This window comes from Sebastes fasciatus, chromosome 10, assembly GCF_043250625.1.
Source record: "Sebastes fasciatus isolate fSebFas1 chromosome 10, fSebFas1.pri, whole genome shotgun sequence".
Classification (NCBI taxonomy): Eukaryota; Metazoa; Chordata; class Actinopteri; order Perciformes; family Sebastidae; genus Sebastes; species Sebastes fasciatus.
The window spans coordinates 10,124,758-10,146,584 of NC_133804.1; the positions used below are offsets into that span (position 1 = coordinate 10,124,758).

At 42.2% G+C, this 21,827-nt stretch overlaps 1 protein-coding gene across 2 annotated transcripts in view; it reads right to left on the minus strand.

The window, feature by feature from the left end:
* The window catches only part of tenm1 (teneurin transmembrane protein 1), a 213,779-nt gene that overhangs the window by 78,755 nt on the left and 113,197 nt on the right, over positions 1–21,827 (minus strand). For both annotated transcript variants that reach the window (XM_074648019.1, XM_074648020.1), the window contains 9 exons: positions 15,537–15,638; positions 12,885–13,079; positions 9,547–9,747; positions 8,182–8,367; positions 8,005–8,034; positions 7,759–7,905; positions 3,014–3,248; positions 1,629–1,748; positions 405–666 (listed from right to left, as the gene is read on the minus strand). In XM_074648019.1, the coding sequence (XP_074504120.1) occupies positions 405–666; positions 1,629–1,748; positions 3,014–3,248; positions 7,759–7,905; positions 8,005–8,034; positions 8,182–8,367; positions 9,547–9,747; positions 12,885–13,079; positions 15,537–15,638 (1,478 nt within the window). The remainder of the gene's footprint in view (positions 1–404; positions 667–1,628; positions 1,749–3,013; positions 3,249–7,758; positions 7,906–8,004; positions 8,035–8,181; positions 8,368–9,546; positions 9,748–12,884; positions 13,080–15,536; positions 15,639–21,827) is intronic.

Consider the following 21,827-nt stretch of genomic DNA (forward strand, 5'->3'; position numbering starts at 1 on the left):
CCAACAGGTAACAACAGCTGTCAGTGTGTCAGTGTACTGACTTGACTATGACTTGCCCCAAACTGCATGTGATTATCATAAAGTGGGCATGTCTGTAAAGGGGAGACTCGTGGGTACCCATAGAACCCATTTTCATTCACATATGAATTTAGCGTAAGTTTGGAGCGTTATTTAACCTCCTTCAAAACAGCTAGTATGACGATTCCTTAATTTTTCTAGTTTCATATGATACCAGTATCTTCACTCTAGCTTTAAAACAGAGTACCCTGCAACCTCAAACTTGCAAGTTGCGTTAAAGAAATTAGTAGCATTAAAACTAATTTGCGTTAACGCGTTATCTTTGACAGCCCTAGAAGCAGTTCATCGTTACATTTTATGTAGATCTTCTGATTGTAGTTTCGTACCTGTAGCTCAGGTACCGCTGGCCCCTTCTCTGCGCATGCTCCTGTGTATCTGGGGAGCGGGTAGGGCAGGACTAGCGGGTAGGGACTCAAAACACTCCTGATGTCACACGTAAGAGGTTGAGCTTCCTCCCTGGCCATGGTCACCTGATCCAGAACCAGGAAGTTGTTGTTTGGCGTCCAGATGGTGCGTGTCTGTGGCAGGAAGGGTGGCCGCTGGAACATCAGGGTCATAGCCATGGCGCCCAAGGTCACCAGGTCAAAACTGGAGTTAAATGACATAAATACAGAATAAGATTGGAGCACAAGGGAAATTAAGAAAAGCATATATTTAGTAGGGCTTGGACGAAACACCTGTCTCCCGTTCTATACTTTCACCATACTTGGGTGCGATATGTACTGCGATTTTTAAGTATTTGATATCACGATTCATTTTTAACACTAGACCATGGGAAAAAGTTGAATCATACACTTCTAGGGACTTTTACTTTGGAAAATATCTGAATTGATACAATAAAATGTTTGATTTTCAGCATGTATACAGTCAGAGATGTCCTAAAGTCAAATATATCAGTCATTGTCAGGAAGTATTAATATAAAATAAATATAAATATTTTCCAGCAACCCAAAAATCAAAGAATAAAGACATTTCCCTCACAAATTAGTGGTATTTTCTTTTTAATTTATAAGTGACATGTTACATGTTTTATACATATATGATTTTTTATATACAGTTCCTTTTCTTAACACCTTATTTTGAAAACCGGACGTAGTCACATGTGTATACTTCCGCTAACTTCGCCAAGTCCTCCTCTAGCTCTCCCGTCAGCTCTGTTCTCTTTATACATCCATGGTCAACTCCATCAGGGACGTTTGGATGCATTTAACATAAATGTCAGTATATGGGTGCTCTGCAGTTGTAGAGTCAGCTGATCACCACGGCTGGCTTGACCGCACGTTACCGCAGTACGATAAAGTTTCCTGTCCATGAGTTAGCATGCAGCTTTAGCCATGATGTCTAGCTCTGCTTTTCCTGCAATGTGTGAAACCCAAAGTGTTTCCATACTTTACTGTATGTGTAGTGTTTACCACGCTGGATTTAACATGTGAGGGTGCTTTAAAAAATCGATTTCAAAATTATTAAAAAAAAAGAAAATCACGATACATAGGTGAATCACCCCTTATATTTATATATATTTAGTGTCTTTTGTGTGTGGATATCTCTACCTTCCATCCTGCCTGCTGACAGTGTAACCATACTCTGGATGCTGTGGGAAGGTGATGTTGACTCCAACAAGAGGAGAGCCATCCTGCAACGCGACGCTACCTCGAATCACAGCTACCCGACTGGAAAAAACAAAGACGGGGAGAGAGAAAGACGCACAAAGAAAGGTAGAGATGACTGGTTTACAATGATGGAGAACATAATGACTGTTTCAAGAGACAGGCATATTGTGCCAAACGACCTTGCGTGCGTGAAGAAAAAGCAACTGCATTTATTCTGCTCAGTACAATTCCCTTCTTTAGCACGGAGAAATCTGCCAGAGAGTGCCAGGATACAAGGACCATAAATATAGCTTCACCCACAGTAAAACCTTTCAACACCCTGTCATATAAAAAAAAAAACACAACTTCCACATCATGTTTATATTACAGTGACAGTGGTACCTGCAGCAGAAATGCTTGTGTTGTTCTTGAAATAGACCTTAAACTATCAGTCACATCCAGACTTATTTTGAAATATTCATCTTGATTTTGCAGGTAAAGTGTGAAATACACTGCTTAAATCCGGAATAATCGTTGAACTGGTCGAATGAAGACAGATTAGGACAGACGTGTGCTGTACACACACACAAACACACACACACACACACACACACACAAACACATTCATTGATGGAGCCTATCTGTTACTCCAGAAGAGGGATAAATGAAGGATGGTGAGGTTTCTCCGGGTGGCTGCATTGCCCCGTTTGTTACTCCTGTCCTGAAAGCTGCCATCGATTTTCCCCTCTGAAAAAACTGCCACATAATTAATTTATTTGTTTATTCGACAAGTGAACCAGTGGGGAGAAAAAAAAGAAATGCACTTTGCCATTTTTCAGAGAGGCATCACTTCTTGTTTTCCAATTCAAACTTTCTAGGTCATCATGTTGCCGGTGAGATGTATTTCCTCTCTTAGATGGCAGTGAGAGGCCACTGAAAAATTAATGGGGACACCCTCATGACTGGTGTAACTGAATGACACATGAATATGTAACAAACAAATACTCTAATGCAGTTGTAGCCTGACACTGATACCCAGGGATGATGCGCTGCCGCGTGACTGCTGATCTCCAGGGGGAACACAGATCACTTAGATGTGTGCGCAGACATGCGAACACATGAAAAGCCTCATTTATATGCAAACGCACACGCTCTCATTAAACAAATAATGGCCAATGGACGATTCAGTGCATTAATACAGATGTATTTACTTCATTATCTGCACCTCTTTCTACGTACTCTATAGGGGGACGACTCAAGGACACGGACACACAAAACAAACACACAAAAAGGTATTTGGCATGCACGCGCAGATCCGGGGAAACTGAGAGTATACGAGCACATACCTGGTATCAAAGGGCACGTCTCCGGGGAGAGTGTGTGTGGCCGCTTTGCCAAGGAGGAAGCGTATGCGGCGGTAGAAGCTGTGGGTGTGTGTGCTGGTGGGCGAGGGCGATGCGGTGGGGGGCAGCGGGCTCTGCTGCAACAGGGCCAAGGGGTCGGCCGAGCCGTGACACAGGGGGTCGGAGCCGCAGCTCAGCTGCTCGCAACAGTCGGGGTCGACGCAGTCCATGAGGCCATCTGAAATAATGTTAAGAGAAAGTAAAAAAAAAAAAATAAAATACACACAAAACCAGTGTTATGTGAGGAGTTGGTTGTTTAGGAGGTTACTTGAATTTACACAGTTAATATAGGCGAGACATTAACATCTTTATTGTGCATAGTTAATAAAGGCTTTAATAGATTTAAGTGACTAAAGGTGCTGAGAACACATTTCTGCTCAAAAGGCCAAGGTGCTGTATATATCCGCAGTGGAAAGAGACATGAAGAAAGAGACACCATAAAACCTGCCAAGAAGTCATTTTTACACTGCTGGCCGGTGAGAAACTCTACTGGAGTAATCTAATCTACAACAATGAACTGCATCATCATTATCACGAGTATCAATCAAATGGGATTCATTAGGGGCCATCAGTGTACAATTATAGCTTCTATTGTTATAAATCAGACCTGGATCACCAGCATTATTTGACTGTGATCCATAAAAGCCCGGCGTAAACAATGAGCCGCGGATACAAACCAAGGCGGCAGGTAATAGGAGCCCGGCTGGCATTTGTGTTTCCTATTTCAAGCCTGTTTCTGAAAAGGCAGGAAGCAGTGCTGACATTTAAATGCATCTGACCACAGAGCAGAGAGCGAAAGGCCAACAATATTCTATTATAACCTCCTCCTACAAAAGGTAGCATAGTACAATGGTTGATTTCCATAAGATTCACTACTTCAACTTGAAAGCACACTAATAATTGAAATTCTAACATCATTGTCATTAAAAGGACAATGATATGTAGCTTATTATGCAGGCATGGTTGTTTACCATTGCGCACAAAGGAGGACAGTAAAAATGTAGATTCTGAACATATGTGATACACATAAATATGGATGATTTCACTGCCTAGCGTGTTGAAAAATGCTGTTTTTTCAAGAGGAAGAACAATACATGCGCTCCTCTCTCCCATCCGGGCGGAATAATTGAAACTCGCTCTTCAAAGTTTCTCTTTATTCTCTGATTACTTGTGATAGCATCTTTCCATCTCTGTCTATCTTCAGAGACAAAAAGATTGCTGCGCGTGAAGGCTATGAGAGCCTTCGGTATATCTGCCAATTAAGGGAGATGGTTGAATCGTGCGGTAGAAAATTATGGTATCTGAAAAGCTGTGCAGAGAGGTGTGAGGACGGAAAGATAAGAGGAGTGTAAGTGGTCTCCGTAAGGCTTTGTTAGTGAGTCTTTCTCCAGCATAATCAGCCCTAAACTGAACAGTTTGATACCTACAGTACAGACACTTTATCAATATTCATACGGCATTACAATACCGTACAATTCCATACAGTATGTATATTGCTTTTTGCATATAGTGCAATTTACTGTAATGCAGAGAGAAACCTGTCTCTTCCTCCACCCACTCACCACTCAAAGCTCTACTTCCCTATTCACACGGAGAGATAGAAAATGGGATATTAAATCAAGTCAACACATATGTATTAAAGGGGGTAGTCCAATTTAGTATCACAGTTACATAATATTATATATATATATGTATATACTGTAAAATAAAAAACATAGAATGGTCAAATTAAAAGCTGAGGCTGAGGTATCCTGACTTTATATGGGTTACGCTACATGAACACAGAATCTCATAATACAACCAATAGCACCTTCCTGTAACGGCACGTTCACACCAAGCGCCAAGCAAAGGCATGATTACATACAAAGTCAATGCAAAGAGGCGAATAGACGCTAATTCGATGTGAATGGCATTGTATTAGCAGGAGTTGAACTCAAGCGCGAAATTCGCAAGACACTGAAACTTATCAGCATTGAGATTCTCCTCCTGTCTGTGGTAACCCATCGCTTCAATAGTACATCATATTTGTACAGAGACCAGATGAAACGCTGTGTCTAAATATACAGGTATGTATATAAGCCACACTACCATGTTGAGTGTTGATGGAGCAGCTTCAATGTCAGCATAGCCTGGCACTGATCGGACCAAACGCCCTTCAGAAAACAAGCATTTTAAAAGTTGTTTGCTTGTCGTCTCGCAGACGGACCTGACAAAGCATGAATTCAGACTTTTTACAAATCTGCAATATTATGTAGTTATTTCGGCATCCTTTTAATCTGTTTATATCAATTAAATCTCATCTGATCATCTGTTTATTTTGAGTTCATACCGCAGTAGCGACGTGTGGCTTGCTAGATACAGTCAGTGCAATGGCACTATATGTGAATACAGCTCGCCGCCGGGTGATGTTGTGAACCCAGACACGACTGTGCTTGGTTTTCCGACATATCTGGGACTTCCACAACACGTACAAAGCAGCAACATTGGTTATTTCTTCCACTGCGGAAAAGTTGTTGGTATCTATGGAGACAAGCCCCTTCTCCTCTCTGGAGCGTCAAGTGCAAATGAACACAGATAATACGGGCAGTCCAACTTGCACGAGTAAAGCGAGGCGAAAATTTGCTTCGCTCTTGGTGTGAATGTTACTTTAGACCCTCCCTGCCTGCCAATGCCCAAGTCTCTTAAAGAAATAGTCAGATATTTTGGGAAATATGCTTATTCACTATCTTCCAGAGAGTTTGATGAGCGGATACTGCTCGCTTCAATTTAAGGCAACAGCAGGGAGGACGAGGCGAGGGTGCAAGTTGTGTTCTTGTTTCTGCCACTTTGGATTTAATCCAATAAACTAACTATCAAAACGCACATGGACCATGGATGTATTATTGACAAGCCCTCTGGGCAGCTCTACTTCTTGGTTCTCTGGACTGAGGGCAGACTGACGCTACTAGACTGCTAGACTCACTATTGTCTCTTGAGGAACAAGTGTTATGACAGGAAAGTACGGGCCGGACCTTTCTGGTTGGCAGTAGATATCTCTGCAGCACAATACATTTACGTATTTGGCATAAACTGTTACTAATAATGTTTTAAATACAAATTCTGGATGCACCTTTAATTAAACTCTGCATTCTTAGTTTGTTTTATTTTTCAAATTTGTAGTCTCCAAGTCCAAGCTGAGATTTCCCCTGAGGACATCGCTAGGGTTATTTTTTTCACATTTGACAAAGCTGCAGAGCCACAGAAGTCATTGTACAACTTCTTCACAGGCTGACTTGTAGGCTAATCTTCATGACCAGTCCTTTATGTGTAAAATCGGTGGAATGTAAAAGTAAGAAAGGGATCAGTTTGTCTAATACGCTCATATCAAATGTGTAAATGCATTAGGTGCATAGTGTGACAGTCCTTTATTTCTTAAACACCACAGATGAAACAGCCATTAATATGTTGTATTATGGTATTATAGAGTACGGTCTAGACCTGCTCTATATGAAAAGCGTCTCGATATAACTTCTGTTATGATTTGACGCTATATAAAAATAAATCAAATTGAACAAAACATAATCAGAACAATGATATAATCCATTAATACGATACAAAAACCATTAGTGCCTACACAGCTGGCAGGCAACAGTCCTTCCATGACTCGTTTCTTTTATTCAGCCTTTACATTGTAGTCCACAAGACATTTCTTATTGTATGGCTGAGGTTATAATCCAGGGTAAGGACCTGTAATTCATGTTTTGAGCAGCCGTCTGCGCTGACTCTCTGAAGTGTTGGCTCAGTCAGTCATGCAGCTTTGGTAAACAATGTGCAGGAAAAAAGGGTTACATAGCAGCTATCAGCACTCCGCACCAGCCGAAAAAAGGACTACAAAAAGGAATGTACGTGTTTGAGGTTTCCCGCTGCTGTGCGCACTGATTCAAACGCCACTCATCACAAAACGTGGAACCGTGAAAAAAAATTAAAAAAACAGGAAGCTTTTCCTCTAAACAAAAGAGGCACTACCTTGTTTCCATGATGGATTACAACACCGGCTTAACAGGCATGTCCATAATGGGTATTTGATGTTTCAAAATGAATGGGCACAAAGCAATGTGCACTATATTCTCAAAACTTGTTATGTATAGGAGAAACAGCCTTAGAGGGGACTGAAATGGTGAGGAAATGATTGCAATGAGCAGAGCTTTCTCTACTGCTGAAATGTTCCTTTCTTGTCTGTTCACCTGAGGAGAGAACAACGCAGCAACGAGGCTGAGCGACACACACCTCTCACCTGTCACCAAACACCTCATAACCAAAGCAGAAATCTATTCTGCATGGTTTGCTGTATTTAGACTTGAGAAAATTTCTCTGAGTGCCTTTTATCTTGGCAGGTGGTATGCATATTAGACATTTAGCTGTGATAAGAGGAAACATACACACTGCGCGCAACTGTGCGCGCGCACACACACACCAATGCATATTCAATATAATAATGACCAGGGGGACTCTACAGGAGTCTCCGCAGGATTGGGACAGCGCGGGGGGATGCAGGGGCGGGAACAATGAGGCAGGTTTTTTTCGTCAGGAGAAACAGGAGGGAGAAGTAATGGAATGGACAATCTGCCACAAAAGACAGAAATGAAAGAGGTAAGATAGAGGGGAAAAAAAAAAGAGATAGAAAATGATAGATGATGTTAGAATGTCACCTCCGTCGTTGTCTGTTCCATCACTGCAGTCAGTTTCCATGACAACGCTGCATCCAGGCCCACTCCATCCAGCCTGGCAGACGCAGCGCCAGCCGCTCTGCTCCAGGGTACAGCGCCCGTGCCCGCTGCACAACCCTGGGCAGCCATCTGAAAAGGTGCATCCCACGTGCACGCACAAACACACATTTGTGAGCACGTTGGAGGAGCACAATGGGAAATTTTAAATCTTAAATAAAGATAAATTACCTTTCACAACGACGTCCAAATCATGAGTAACTGTGAAGGGGAAAAAAAGTGGGTTGAGAGAATTGTAAATGGAAATTATTCAAACAACAGTAACACCTTTTTTTATCCCATCATACTAATCAAAATATCACAAGGAATAATTAAACACTCCCACACACACACACACACACAGCTCACCAATGTTGCAGTGCTCTCCCTCCCAGCCAGGCTGGCAGATGCAGGTCCCGTCGTGGCACTGTCCATGCTCTTCGCAGCGAGGATGGCACGCTCTCTGGTCGCACGCAGCTCCGATCCAGCCGTCCTCGCACTGGCACTGGCCCTCGGAGCAAACGCCATGGCTGCCACATGGCACCGGGCACAGCTCTGCCGAAACAGGTGGGCGGGGATATGCGTAAGAAAAAAAAAGCGTGAGAGGAAGAGAGGATGAGAGGGAGGGGAGCAGATGGAGTGTTAGAAGAAAAGAAAAAGGTAAAAGAGGCACGGGGGACATGGAGAGAGGAGAAAGTTAAAAACATAAAATTGGGGGTGAGGCATCGGATATAGGTGAGAGAAAAAAGGATAACCTCAGAGACTAAAAAGTCTACTTTCTCACAATACATAATCTTCCCACCTCTAATAGCCGAGCTCCCTGAAGGAGAGGAAGAGTGAATAGACTCATAACAGCCAAATGATTTGTATTTGCACGGCATATTTAAACTACAGGGACTCCAATTCAGCTCTATTATTCTTTTCTGACATTTTGATCAGATTTGGCAGGTACTGTATGTTAATACCCTTTCTTTTCCATCATCTCTCCATCTTTGTCTCCTTCAGCTTTCTCTTTTCAGCATCCCGTATCCCTCCTTCTCTCATGCAACATCCCCTTAAAATTCTCCCCTTCTCCTTTTTTATTTCCTTTTTCTCTACGCTCCTCGCCATCCGACTCCCTCTCTCTCTCTCTCTCTCTCTCTCTCTCTCTCTCTCTCGCCGCAGAAGCAAAGCCTCATCCATCAGTAAAGAGAGCAAAGTGCTGGAGGCACACAAAGACTACTTATCCAGCTGCAGTAAAAAGTTATTTCAATTTAAATATACATAGCATGGAGAGGGGAGGAAAAAAGTGGATTAAAGTTGGAGAGTTTTTCAGCTCTCTATTAGAATTACATTAGCTTAGCTATGCTTCAACAAGACCGGGACGCAGAATCGCCGGGTCCTTTTGATTAAAAGCCCGGCAGGTAGAGAGGGGCCGCTCATATCTCAAGATATTCAGCCACGGTCTATCATTATCATGGGCTATATCACTATAATAAGGCATGCATGCACCTGAGAGCGGCAGCTAATGCCAATTGCCTGCAAATCATTGGTGTACACGTAGACATATTTCACAGAGTGGCTACAATCCATATTTCTCTCTCATGTCTCTCAAATCCCCAGAAAATAGTATCTGGCAAAGACCATGTGTGTGCTACAAGAAACACTGGCACATCCGGAGATGTGCAGTTGCAATTTTTCTGTGTTTTTTTTTCTTTTTTTCTGCGGGTGAACACGATAATCCTCAGGTCTTACCGGTGTAACAGTCTGGTCCCGTCCAGTTGGGCTGGCAGGCGCAGGTGTCTGACTCGGGGAGATAGGTGCCATGTCCCGAACACTGCTCCTGACAGGCTGGCAGCGGGTCATCGCAGCTCACTCCCGCCCAGCCCGCCGAGCACACACACTCGCCGCGCACGCATACGCCGTGGCCGCCGCACTGAGGGTCTACGCAGTCCACTGCAGAGAGAGAGAGAGAGAGAGAGAGAGAGAGAGGACAAAAGGAAAAGCAAGAATGAGTCAGAGGTGAGCGGAGGGAGTGAAGGAGGGGTGGGGTGGTGGGGTGCCGGCCTCATTATAATCATCAGTTCACCGAGTATGAAAGCAGTGTTCTTTGCATCCCATCCAGGAGTTAACCACCCTAGCTACAATCCCTGTATCTGTTCCACAACATTACACTTCATAGGACACTTAGAACTGAGGCTTTGATAAGGGGTGAAATGGGTTGTGTGTGTGTGTGTGTGTGTGTGTGTGTCATGGTGGTCGGCGCTACGCTGCGTTAGCGTGTGTGTAATTACAGCTCCGAGCGCCGAGCCAAAGCTCAACGCAGTTCGGCTCAGCTCGACTCCGCTCAGCTCCGCCGCTCAAGGTCAAACACCTGATTTGGTCTCTGCAGGCCGAGAGACCGGAGGCAACAGCAGGCCGGTCTCTGGGACAGCTGTGCCATCAGGTTATCATCAAGTGTAACATCATAATTGTTTTAGATATCACGGCTTTGTTTGTTTTCGCTAATTTATTGGGCGGTTTTACAATGGACAGCTGCGAGGGGAGGATGTGACAAAGGCCTACGGCTGGTTTCCTGGACAACTGGAAGAAGCCTCAGCTACCTGAATCATTCATATTCTTGTCATTTCAACCCAAGGCCATTTTTCATGCTCTATTCTTATAGGTTTATGTCTCTGCTACAATAACATACCAGTATATTCAGTGAATAACAAATATACAGTATAAACGTACAGTGATTTGTTGTGTTCAGATTAAGTTAAGTTGCTTAGAAAAGCTATCATTTGACATGTTCTAGGACAGCTTTTGTTCTTTTGCCTGTATGTCCAAAGCTTTTGAACACACAAACAATTTGTACATGAATGGAAAGAGTAGAGTTTCAATGTTATACTGATAAGCCTATAAGAACTCTGTTGATACGACATTCTATGCTTTAGTACTGTCATGAAAACAGCATTGTATATTGTATAAGAAAGAAAAGTAAATCATATATGTTTCCATTTGGGACGAACATGTTTTAAGTTTTTGCCACCAGCAGGACTCCAGGCTGTGAACTGGTCGCATATGTGATCATGTTTTGAGTGAGTTAGTTGCATTCATGCCTCTATTCCATCCCTCGCCTCCAAAGTCTCAAGAGTCAACTTGATGAGCGAGCGTTGAGCAGCTGCGAGAGCGTAGGGAGGGTTGAGGTTGTCCCGTGCTCGTGGGACCGCATTTGTGCACTTGGAGGATACTTTTCCGCTCTCTCTGTGCGCTTGTATCACTGCATGTTTTTTTGTGTGCAGGTTTAAAGTAATTAAATGCCATAAGCGTGTACATAGCAATGCACAGTGTGTATGCATCGGTGGAAAACTTTACAAAATGATCAATTTAGTTGTAACTGTGTTCCAAAAATGAAGAAGTAGGCAACTAAGATCTTTCACTTAAGTAAAAGTATGGATACCTTGATTTAAAAAAAACACTCAAGAGTCCAGCATTCAAAATCTTACTTAAGTAAAAGTATGTAAGTATATAATCAAAAGTAAAAGTACTCACTATGCAGCCAAATGGGCTCTTTAGTTATTACAGTGTTAAATATTATAATATTAGATTATTAGTTGTAATGCAGTAATATGTAAGATGCATTTTAATGTTGTAGCTGGCTGCAGTCGAGCTTATTTTATTAACTTTATACTGTTGGGTGGTTTCATTTACTGTATAACAATGCACTGAATTTCATATACTCATTGTGAATAACTGTAGTGAAATAAAAAGAGCAATATTTCCCTCTGAAAGGTGGTGAAGTAGCAAGTAGCACTTAAGTACAGTACTTGAGTAAACGTACTTAGTTACTTCCCACCACTGATTAATAGCATGCTGTAACAAAAAAAAGGATGCGAGCTAATCATGTACTAGAGTGACCAACTGAGAAAGTTGCTATCACCAGTGCTGCCAGTGGAAAAGGTTATCTGGAGCCCAGGTCAGGGTTCTCATCATTCTTTGGGTGATGTAAAGAAGAAGTATAACGTTGCCATGGAGTCTGGGAATTAGCTCTGCGCTACCTCAACTCTTGCTTTTGCAGCCTACATTTGTTAACATATTGCTAAATCTGCACCATGAAAGGTCATGCTGAATTATCTACCAGCAGTTTGCACTGTAACCATTTTTTGATACTGCAGAAATAAAGTCTAAATTTGATGTGAAATGATTTTGAGGCATGACCTGAAGTTATAAGGAGTGTTTTTTATAAGATTTCTAGGTGGATTTATGGACATTCATGCCCGACGGACATCCCTTGAAAGAAGAAGCACTGCAGATTCCAGCAGTATGTATGATTCCTGTGCATTTCAATTTGATATGGACACTGTGAAATTATGACACTGACAAGAGGATGAAGGGCAATTTATCTATATCAAATGTATCTAAACTGAATTTAATGCAAATCGCATCAATTAATTCAATTCAAAATTAAAATTCTGCATTAAAGCTGCAGTAATTGGCCACTTGGGGCCAATTAAACAAGAAGAAAACACTGAACACTGATATTATCTCCATAAAAAGTTATGGCTAACATCTTAGCAACATTAGCATTCATTATAAGTCATGTTTCAGTCCTCTTTAGCAGCTCAATGTTCCATTATGTTCACTAGCTAGTCGCTAACTTTGTCTGCCTGCCGTAAACAGCAAAACAATGATGCAAATAACTGAAACAGGTTATATTTTGAGTGTTTGACCTTGTCTGGACTGATGGTCTAAGAATAGAGGGCGTCATATGCTATACAGACTGTGAAGCCCTTTCAGGCAAATTTGTGATTTCTGGCTATATAAATTAAAATTGGCTTGATTGATTTTAACTTCCATAGAGCTGACAGGGACTGCAGAGGCGTGCGATAACTCACTGTGGATTTGACACTACGAGGGACCCCTGTCAAATTACACACAGTCATTTGAGCCATTGTCAATATGAAAAATATTGATTGGTGCAGCTTTAAGTGTAATGCTTACCTTAATCAAAAATAGCAAAGTCACTCATTTAAATATGTGTAAGTGGAGCCGTCGTTATTTTGCAGACGTGACATTGTGACATTGGCTTCTGCGAGTGTAGAACATCTTACCTTGTTCACAGTTAACCCCCTTGTAGGCCGGGCTACATATGCAGATTCCCTGGATGCAGGAGCCGTGGTTGGAGCAGGTGGGGTCGATACACTGACCTTCCTCCACGTTACACTCAGCCCCCTTCCAGCCGGCCAGGCACACGCACCTCCCTTTCTCGTACACGCCGTTGCCGCTGCACAACACGGGGCACGAATCTGCAACAGGACAAACACAGATTACACCCACGTACTGGGGTAGTACACACATGCAAACACACACAGGCAGAGTGCTGCAGTATATTAGCTGGGAGACCGCAGTAACCTACCGTGAGTGGGGCTACGCTCTCTTATCTCAGCCAGCGCGCGGATTCAGCAAATCCTCAAGCAGCCTCTGTCTCCCTCCCTTTTCTCTCTCACACACACGCGCACGCCAGCATACGCGCGTATACACACACACTCCAGCTTATCCCTCACGCTGTTTCAATTTACTCAAGCACCACCTGAGCCTGGCTACCACGGCAACCCAGGAATTGTAGAAAATCCCCCCAACGTCACCTCACTCACTCTGAACAGGCCGTGAAAACAATCGTGAAAACGGAAGATTAGGAAAGAGAGCATTAGGGGTTTATGGAACGAGGGTGGAAAGCAGAGCTATCTCCATGCAGAGATGGGAGAGCCGTGTGGCTAATGTAATGACAGCCAGGTAGAATAAAGTCAGTGAGTCTGATGACGCACTGTCAGTTACACCCCGATCCAACCACCCACCCACCCACCACCCCTCCATCCCCATTGCAGCTGGAGGAGGTATGGCAGCTCCAGACTTCAAATGGATTATAAAGACGATCCAGAACCGACGCCTTTTTTTCCGGGATAATTTGCAGTGAAGGCCCTGTGCGTTCATGCGTGCGGGCATGTGTTATGTGTTTGTTTGATCCTTTGTTAAATCTAACACTCTGTACCCCACAGTAATAAATTCACACTTCACTTTTTACTACTCTTGCCAAAACTTGCTGTCTAACTTTTCAAAGGGAGAATATTATCGAGCGAGCAAATGAGCGAGGATGAGAGGGGGCGAATGAATAAATGATGAGCGTAAATAAATCATAGAATGTGATATCATATCAGCTGTTTCTACACAATGAGACAGATACAACTACAATAATTTTACAAAGAAGGGCAGAGGGAGAGAGAAAGAGAAACAAATGAAAGAGAGGTAGCAGAGTTAAAGAGACAGGTAGAGCTTTGACGATGATATGGAAAGGTTCAAGGATGATGTTCTATATTTTTCTTATTGTCAACAAATCCTGTGAAACGCCAAAAACAATAATGAATTGACAAGAATAGCCTGTTTACCCAAACTAGAGCTTATTTTTCTGTGCCATAGAACGCCATTGTTATAAGACTATTTTAAACACATCAGTGAGCCACACTGTTGCACTGCGGGACATGTTGCTTCACGAGGATGAACATGGCCACTGTAGTTTATTTTGTACTGTAAAAACTGGTATTAAAATAACAGTCTAGTCTTAAAGTCATACGCACCAATCTGCTGCTCTGAGTTTATTTTATTTTTTTGAACAGAAATATTATTATCATTCACTGATTCATTTCCATTGATCCCACTCTTCCAATTTTTAAAAGGTGTGAAGTTGTCGTCGATAAAACTCAAACTCTTCCTGCAAATGTTTCATGTTAACATCTGCAGGGGATGTGTGCCCTTGGAGTAGCTGAAACATATGCGCAGGAAGTGTTACGTTTTATTGACAGCAGCTTAACAGCGCTTGAAAAACAGCAGACGGGAAATAGTTGGGCGAATGAAAACACGAAGAGGAGAAACTCGGAGGAGCAGAGTGGTGAGTATGCATGACTCTGTTGGTGTACAGATGGACATGGTGATGTGGAAACATACATTATACCGAATTTATCAAGACAACGGGTGAACACGGAGGAAGTGTGGAGTTTAAAAAAAAACAAACAGCATCAGCAGCAAATTAAAACGGGAGCACATCAAAACACCTATAAACCAGAATTTGTATGCCTCCGCCAACCAGTCAAGTTGCAGTTTACATGCCTGTCCAAAATTGTATCACTTCGTCATCTTATCCTATTAGACATTTGTGTGAAATGATCATAATTAGCATATTAATTCTTGAGTTATGGCCAAAAAACGTGTTATGTGAGGTCACAGTGACCTTTGAACACCAAAATCTAATGAGTTCATCCTTGAGTCCAAGTGGACATTTGTGCCAAATTTGAAGAAAGTCCCTCCAGGTGTTCCCGAGATATTGCGGTCACAAGAATAAGACGGAAAACCCCAAAACATAATGCCTTCAGCCATAGCTGCCTAAAGTAAAGCATCTTGTGTAGGCCAGTTTTAAGTAAAGGCCTGACTCTCTGCAGTGAAGGTAAAGAAAGGTGATAATCTACTGTACAGAATCCTGGTGCTGTAAATAACTGCTAATGGACCGACGGCGGATTAACAGATGAAAATAGTCCCTTGAAAATGCACTATTTACTCTTTTTTAACCTTTTCTAGTGAAGTGAAACCTTACATTTGTGAGAAGTTTTAGAGAAAGTGACAGTAGAAGCGAATGAGCACACAGACACGGTAGGGAGGTCAAAAAGTATTGAGAGACACACTAACAAACTGCTGTTTTATCAGATATCTCTCACCTTTGGCACAGTCAGGACCCAAGAATCCAGCAAAGCAGTGGCAGTGTCCAGCGACGCACTCTCCGTTTCCATTACAATCCGTGGAGCAGCCGTCCATTGAGTCTGCACAGCCAAACACAGACACACACACACACACACACATCCACAAATCAGACAAAAAAGGCAGAGAGAGGAGAAAAAAAACTAAACTTGAAAATGTTCCACATGTAACTCCATAAGCTGGCATGGCTCTCTGTTATTGAATGAGAGATCTGATAAGCAATGGATGGCTCCCCAGACTCGGGGGCTATATTAGATTAGTCTGATCCAGCTGCTATCACTCTCTGGGGAATGGCCAAGCACTCACTTACACTCAGTAGCACTAAGCACATTATACTGCATTACAGGTTGGAAAACACACAGCGCGCAAATTTACAAACATCAAGGCTTAATCAACAAACTGTTTACACGGGGCGCCGTTTGGAACGAGATTGAACAACATAAAATCTGACATTGTGAGTGCACAAGTTAGTGGAGAATGGCTAATGCGGCGTCGCTGCACACTCTCGGCGTGGAGAAGATCAATGTGATGCTTGTTCCTACTAGTGCTTTGTCTCATCTGGGTACGTGCGTTTCATCATATCCTTCTGTAGGCTATAAGCATTTCATCATACTCCACCATCGGACTTCAATTAGCTGCCTTCCTTTTACCGTTCTCCTTTCCTCCCATTGATATGTCCATCATGTCAGAGCCCATTCTCCGGGTACAGACAGCATGGCACAGATAGATAAAGAGGGAGAGCACTTTTATGCGTTTATGTCAGCTCTCCTCCAGATGGAAGATTCTGGTGGAGAAGAGGCTGGCAGAGTTTGAACCGTGCTGCCGGGTTGTCTCGTGCCAGGCGAGCTCCATCTAAGCAAGATAGAGTAATTAAAGTGGGTGTCAGGGACGTCACCCTTTGTTTGACCCCGCGCCGTCCTGCTCCGCTCCTCTGAAACGGGGCATCGACTCCAGAGTCAAACCACCGCGGTCCCCTGGCTCCCTCTGTTCAGGGAGCATGGATGACAAATCCTTCCGTGGCAAATCGCGCGCACGCACACATTTACAAACACGTGCACGCAAAGTTATTATGTGACACCCGCCTTGAGGCGCGTGTGACACATGCTAATGAGACAGGCCCTGCCAGTAACCGGCAGCACGACGTTATCCTCCGCAGCAGCGCATCACTACAGAAACCAAAGTCATTTTCACCTCCATCACCCGTCATCGTCACTCGGATGGAGAGGAGTGGCAATCATCTTTTTTCCTCCCACACTGTCAAGAAGACTCGCAAAACCTTTCCACATGTGTCTTTTTCCTCTTTTGGAAAAAAAAAACGCTTTGTATACACAAATTCCAATATTGTATCTGGCACATGACGCATGGAATAGACAAAAAAAAAGCTCATCTGCAAGGTCACCGAGTTCTTTTTAATTAGGGAAGCTCACTGCTGAGCTGAAAGGTGCAGGGTGGTAACAGTGATATAAGCTCCATATCTTTCAGGTCAATGTCTCAACCATAAAAATCTCCAGGCAATTAACAGGTAATGTATGGTGAGCCATGTCTTTATTTGTTACATTATATATATTGTGTGTGTGCATCCGGGAGACACCCACTCGCTTCTTTCCACTGACTAAACCCTCTCCAGTTAGAAATCAGTCATGCCATAAGTTATTGCAGTTAAATGCTATTATAAAATGGGTGCTTCCAGCCAAGTGATCTGATTGGTCAAATAAGCATTGCAATTGTACTTTATGAGCCTGTAAAGTTTCAGCCACGCTTTACGACCCTTGGGCTTTATGAATTTATGAAAAAAAAACTGAAATGTCCGCTCAGCTAACTAGAGGCATCCAGCCGGAAGCTGACCACCTTTTTCTTTTGTTTATCATCTATTTTGTTAAAAGTTCCAGTTATCTGTGCAAAACTTTTTCTTGTACTTTTGATTGCCATTGTGTAAAAAAGATATAATATTCAAGAGCATGTGTGATGACAGCTGAAGTGTAGCAATTATGCATAATTAATAGCCCTGCAGGAAGCGCCACTCTCTCCGCCTGGGTACGGGCTGAGTAGAATTAAAGAAGATGGGGCTGGAGTGGAGGTGGCGAAATGGCAGATATCATTAAGCCGGAGCTTTTGTGGGTCACATGTAAATGTCAATAACAGTGGAGGAGGAGGAAGGGGAAAAAAAGGTTCTCTCTGCACCTGCTGCTGTTTTTCTGGACAAAATGGAAATGTTCGAAAATCCCATTTGAATCCACATAATGATGTCTATTTTCAAATCAGCAGCTGTTCTTCTCACCTCGTTTTTTTTTCTCCAACATTTATATGTGACGCATTTATACATTTGAGTCACAATCACTGAGACAAGACTGCAGAGTATAGTGTACACACATATCAGCATATATTACAGTTTATTTATCAGCATTTGTGCTGACAATATTCAGTCCTTTCTCGGCAGCAGCACGGAGTTAACATGTAACTGGATGCTGTGTGTGTGTGTGTGTGTGTGTGTGTGTGTGTGTGTGTGTGTGTGCGTGTGTGTGTGTGTGTGTGTGAGCAGGTCAGTGAACGGATGACAGAACAACGTAATGTCTTGTGACTGGTACAGGTCAACTGACCAAACACACGCAGCTTTGATTGTTCTACCACAACTTACCGCTTTTTATCTTTATCGAGACGATGATTACAGTGATTATCTAAGACAGCGTTTTCTGTCCCATGTAATCACATACCTCATTACTCCAGCAAGCATGGTTAAAGCTGCGGTTGGTAACTTTGAACCAATATGATAAAATGTTATTTTTATAAAACGGTCTCTATATCCTGACAGTAGTGCATGAGACAGGTAATCTGTAAAAAAAAAAACATGTTCCTCCGCGTCCTCCTGTGCTCCTAATGGCATCTGCAAGATTTCAACATGCCCGAAGGGAAAAAAAAACAATCAGAGCCGAGGACTCGCTGCGCAGCGGTCAGTCACTGCTCACGAATCTCGCAAACTCTGATCAACCCTCACGATTCGATGTTATCATGATACTTAAGTCACGATAAGCTCTTACTGCGATCTCAAACATTTCGCGTTATGCTGAATATTGCGATGAGACATATTGCTATATACATTTTTTTCAACTGCAAATTATGCAGTTTGTCAACATCTTTTATCTTCTAAGATACAGTTCTCACCTTGTTCATCTCAGAGATTTCATTCACATATCTTGAGGTCAGAGGTCAAGGGGACTCCTTTCAAAATGGCCATGCCAGTTTTTCCTCGCCAAAATTTTGCCTTTTTTCCAGCGATAGTTAGCCTTCTTCCCGACAAGCTAGTATGACACAGTTGGTACCAAGGTTTTCTAGTTTCAGATGCTATCTGTACCTTCACTCTAACTCTTCAACTGAACCATGACAGTTTTTCCTTGTAAAAATTAAGCATAACTTTGGAGCATTATTTATCATTCTTCTAAAAAAGCTAACATGACAGGGTTGGTACCAATGGATTACTTTCTATAGTTTCACATAATACCAGTATCTTCACTCTAGCTTTAAAACTGAGCCGGCTACAGCTTCTGAAAGAATAGCATCTGGGCCCACCGGCAGGCTGTTGGATTGTTAAGAGGTTAATAGTTTATATAGTAAAAGATTGATAATTGACGTCCGTATATTGATACAATATTGCCACGCAAAATATCGCGATACTGGGCAATATCGATTTTTTCCCCCACCCCTACAAAGTATTCTTGTAGTGTACTGTTTCACTGTAAAATGAGAAAGTTTGTGACCTGGCAGCCATGTTGAAAACAGTCGAGTAAAAACCAAGCACCGCCCATCGGCCGGAGCAAACTTTCGCAAGTTTCACGAGCAGTGATTGACAGCTGCTGTAGAGACTGCGCGGCTCTGATTGGTTGTTTTCTTTCGGGCAATGTGAAACACTTGCCATTAGGAGCTCTAGGAGGACACAGAGGAACATGATTTTTTTTCACAGATTATCTGTCTCATGCACTACTGTCAAGATACAGTGACAGTTTTATAAAATGTAACTTTTTATCATATTTGCTCAAAGTTACCAACTGTAGCTTTAAACACCAACACACGTTTTATGTCGTATCCTGTACAGATTGTAAAGCCCCCCGAGGCAAATTTGTCATTTGTGATTTTGGGCTATACAAATAAAAGTGACTTGACTTGGAATGTCCCCTTGTTTCTGTGAAAACAAGCATATTTTTGCACATCAGCATCATTTCATGTATTGTTTTCATATTCTTCATGGTCTCATATTTTCCTCCTTGTCAGACTCATACACTCTATTGATTATATTTTATTTTATTTATTTATTTTTACGGCGGCCTTTTGCTATTCTCTTATTCATACTCTGTGTTTCTTTGTTGTATCCGGTTACTATTTGCTGCGGAAAAGCTCAATTTCCCGACAGAGATCATCTCATTTCTCCCTCGTCTCCCCATAAAGCTCCACTCTTGGCTACAGCACGCCGTGTCTCTTATCAGGATTTATTGTACTGTAGCTCAATGGTTTTGATTTTCTGCCTCTAAAAGCAACTCAGTGTCTGTTTGTAGCCCTTGTTAGAGCTGTAAATGGGCAGTGAAATGAACTTTGACATCAATCCATTAATATTATTTTTCCTCTTTCAAGCCAAATCACTTGATTAATTATTTGGAGAACCAAAGTGGACGAAAGGCTGCTATTCTGAGCCCATCTGCTGCGTCTATATTTGTTTTGATTATCGAAGAGCAAAAAGAGGAAAGTCAACTATTTATTTATTTGTGAAACGCTGCCGTTTCCTGTTTAGCTCCAAGTATGGGACTCAAAATAGGGCTGGTATGTTCCAGACTTTATAGACAGCACACGTGTCAACAAATGTTTGACAGGTCTGAAATAAAATCTGTGTTTAGCTGTCGCATGCTGTCAGTCATTATATAAAGGACTCTGTCAATAGGACGATGAAAGATGTCTACAGTACAATGTTTTGGCACAATGGAGCTGTTTACTGATTGGCTGTTTAGAGGTCGTTGACACACATATTTAGCTTATAAATGTCGAGAAAGCTCGCTGCAGTGTTCCTGATCATTTACTGAATAACACGCAAACTAAATAATTCATGGCCAGTTAAAAATCAGCATGACGAAAATCTCAAAATAGATTTTCAAGCAGTGCTTCTCATAATATCTGTTCATCACACATTGTATGCTTTATAATTGCCATATCACCTGTCTGCCACATATAAATTATCAAGTCCCCCCACGGTGTTACTACTACATTTCCCAACACTTTTTTTTGTTGTTGTTGTCATTTCAACACTGTATTCTCTTAAGGACTACTGGACAAAGTGGGAGTGAAGAAACTGCCCTGGTAATTATCCACTTGTCTATATTCAGCCACGTACTCTTGCATTATTCACATCCTTCAATTTACACTGCCATCCGTGTGTGTCATAGCAATGAGCTGCAGTTAGCAAGCCCTGTCATTACCACAGGAGCTGTCCTCCCCTTTCCAACGGCTGTCTCTCGCCATGCCAAGCTCACTCTTATAATGGGAAAAGTTCCCTTCAAATGTCAATGAGTCTCAAACTACTCTTGGCCGTGTCCTTACGTTTCTGCATATCAACAGACGAAAGGGGTATAGAAAGGACAAGAGTGAAGCGACCCTGAGATACAAACAGTGAAATGCGCACAAAACACAATTATATAACTAACTCAGGTCAACTATAAGCAGTGTTCAGACCTTTTTTTTCAATAAAGTACCTGTTAAAAGAACTTTTATATGGTTTAACCTGTCCTCAGAATACCAATACCAGTGAAATTCCATGATTCATGATACCCAATACCGTAACCATGGTAAAAAACAAAAGTAAAATTTTGTACCGTTTGCATACTGTTTTTTGTTAGGAAGTTAAACAGTTCATAATTTCCTTTCTATTATCTATTTTATATATGTGAAAACATCTCCTTTGAACAACTGGATTTATTCAAGTTTATCGGAAACATTTTTTTTTTTACAAGATTACATTTGAACACATCATGATAACGTTAGAATTTACCTTCACCCAATACTCATTCTTACTGAATAGAGCCTGAACTGATCATAATGTAAATCAATGGTACCTCTCGTTAACATTAGCTGTTAGCTCCGTGCAGGATTGTGTTGCTTACCGGCTGCTAACAGCTCACGTTAACTAGCTCTCATCCTGCCGATTTCAACACGGATTTGTTGTTCGCGACGTAGCATTATCAGAGAAAAATTAGGGTGCTTCCTCTGGACGCGTC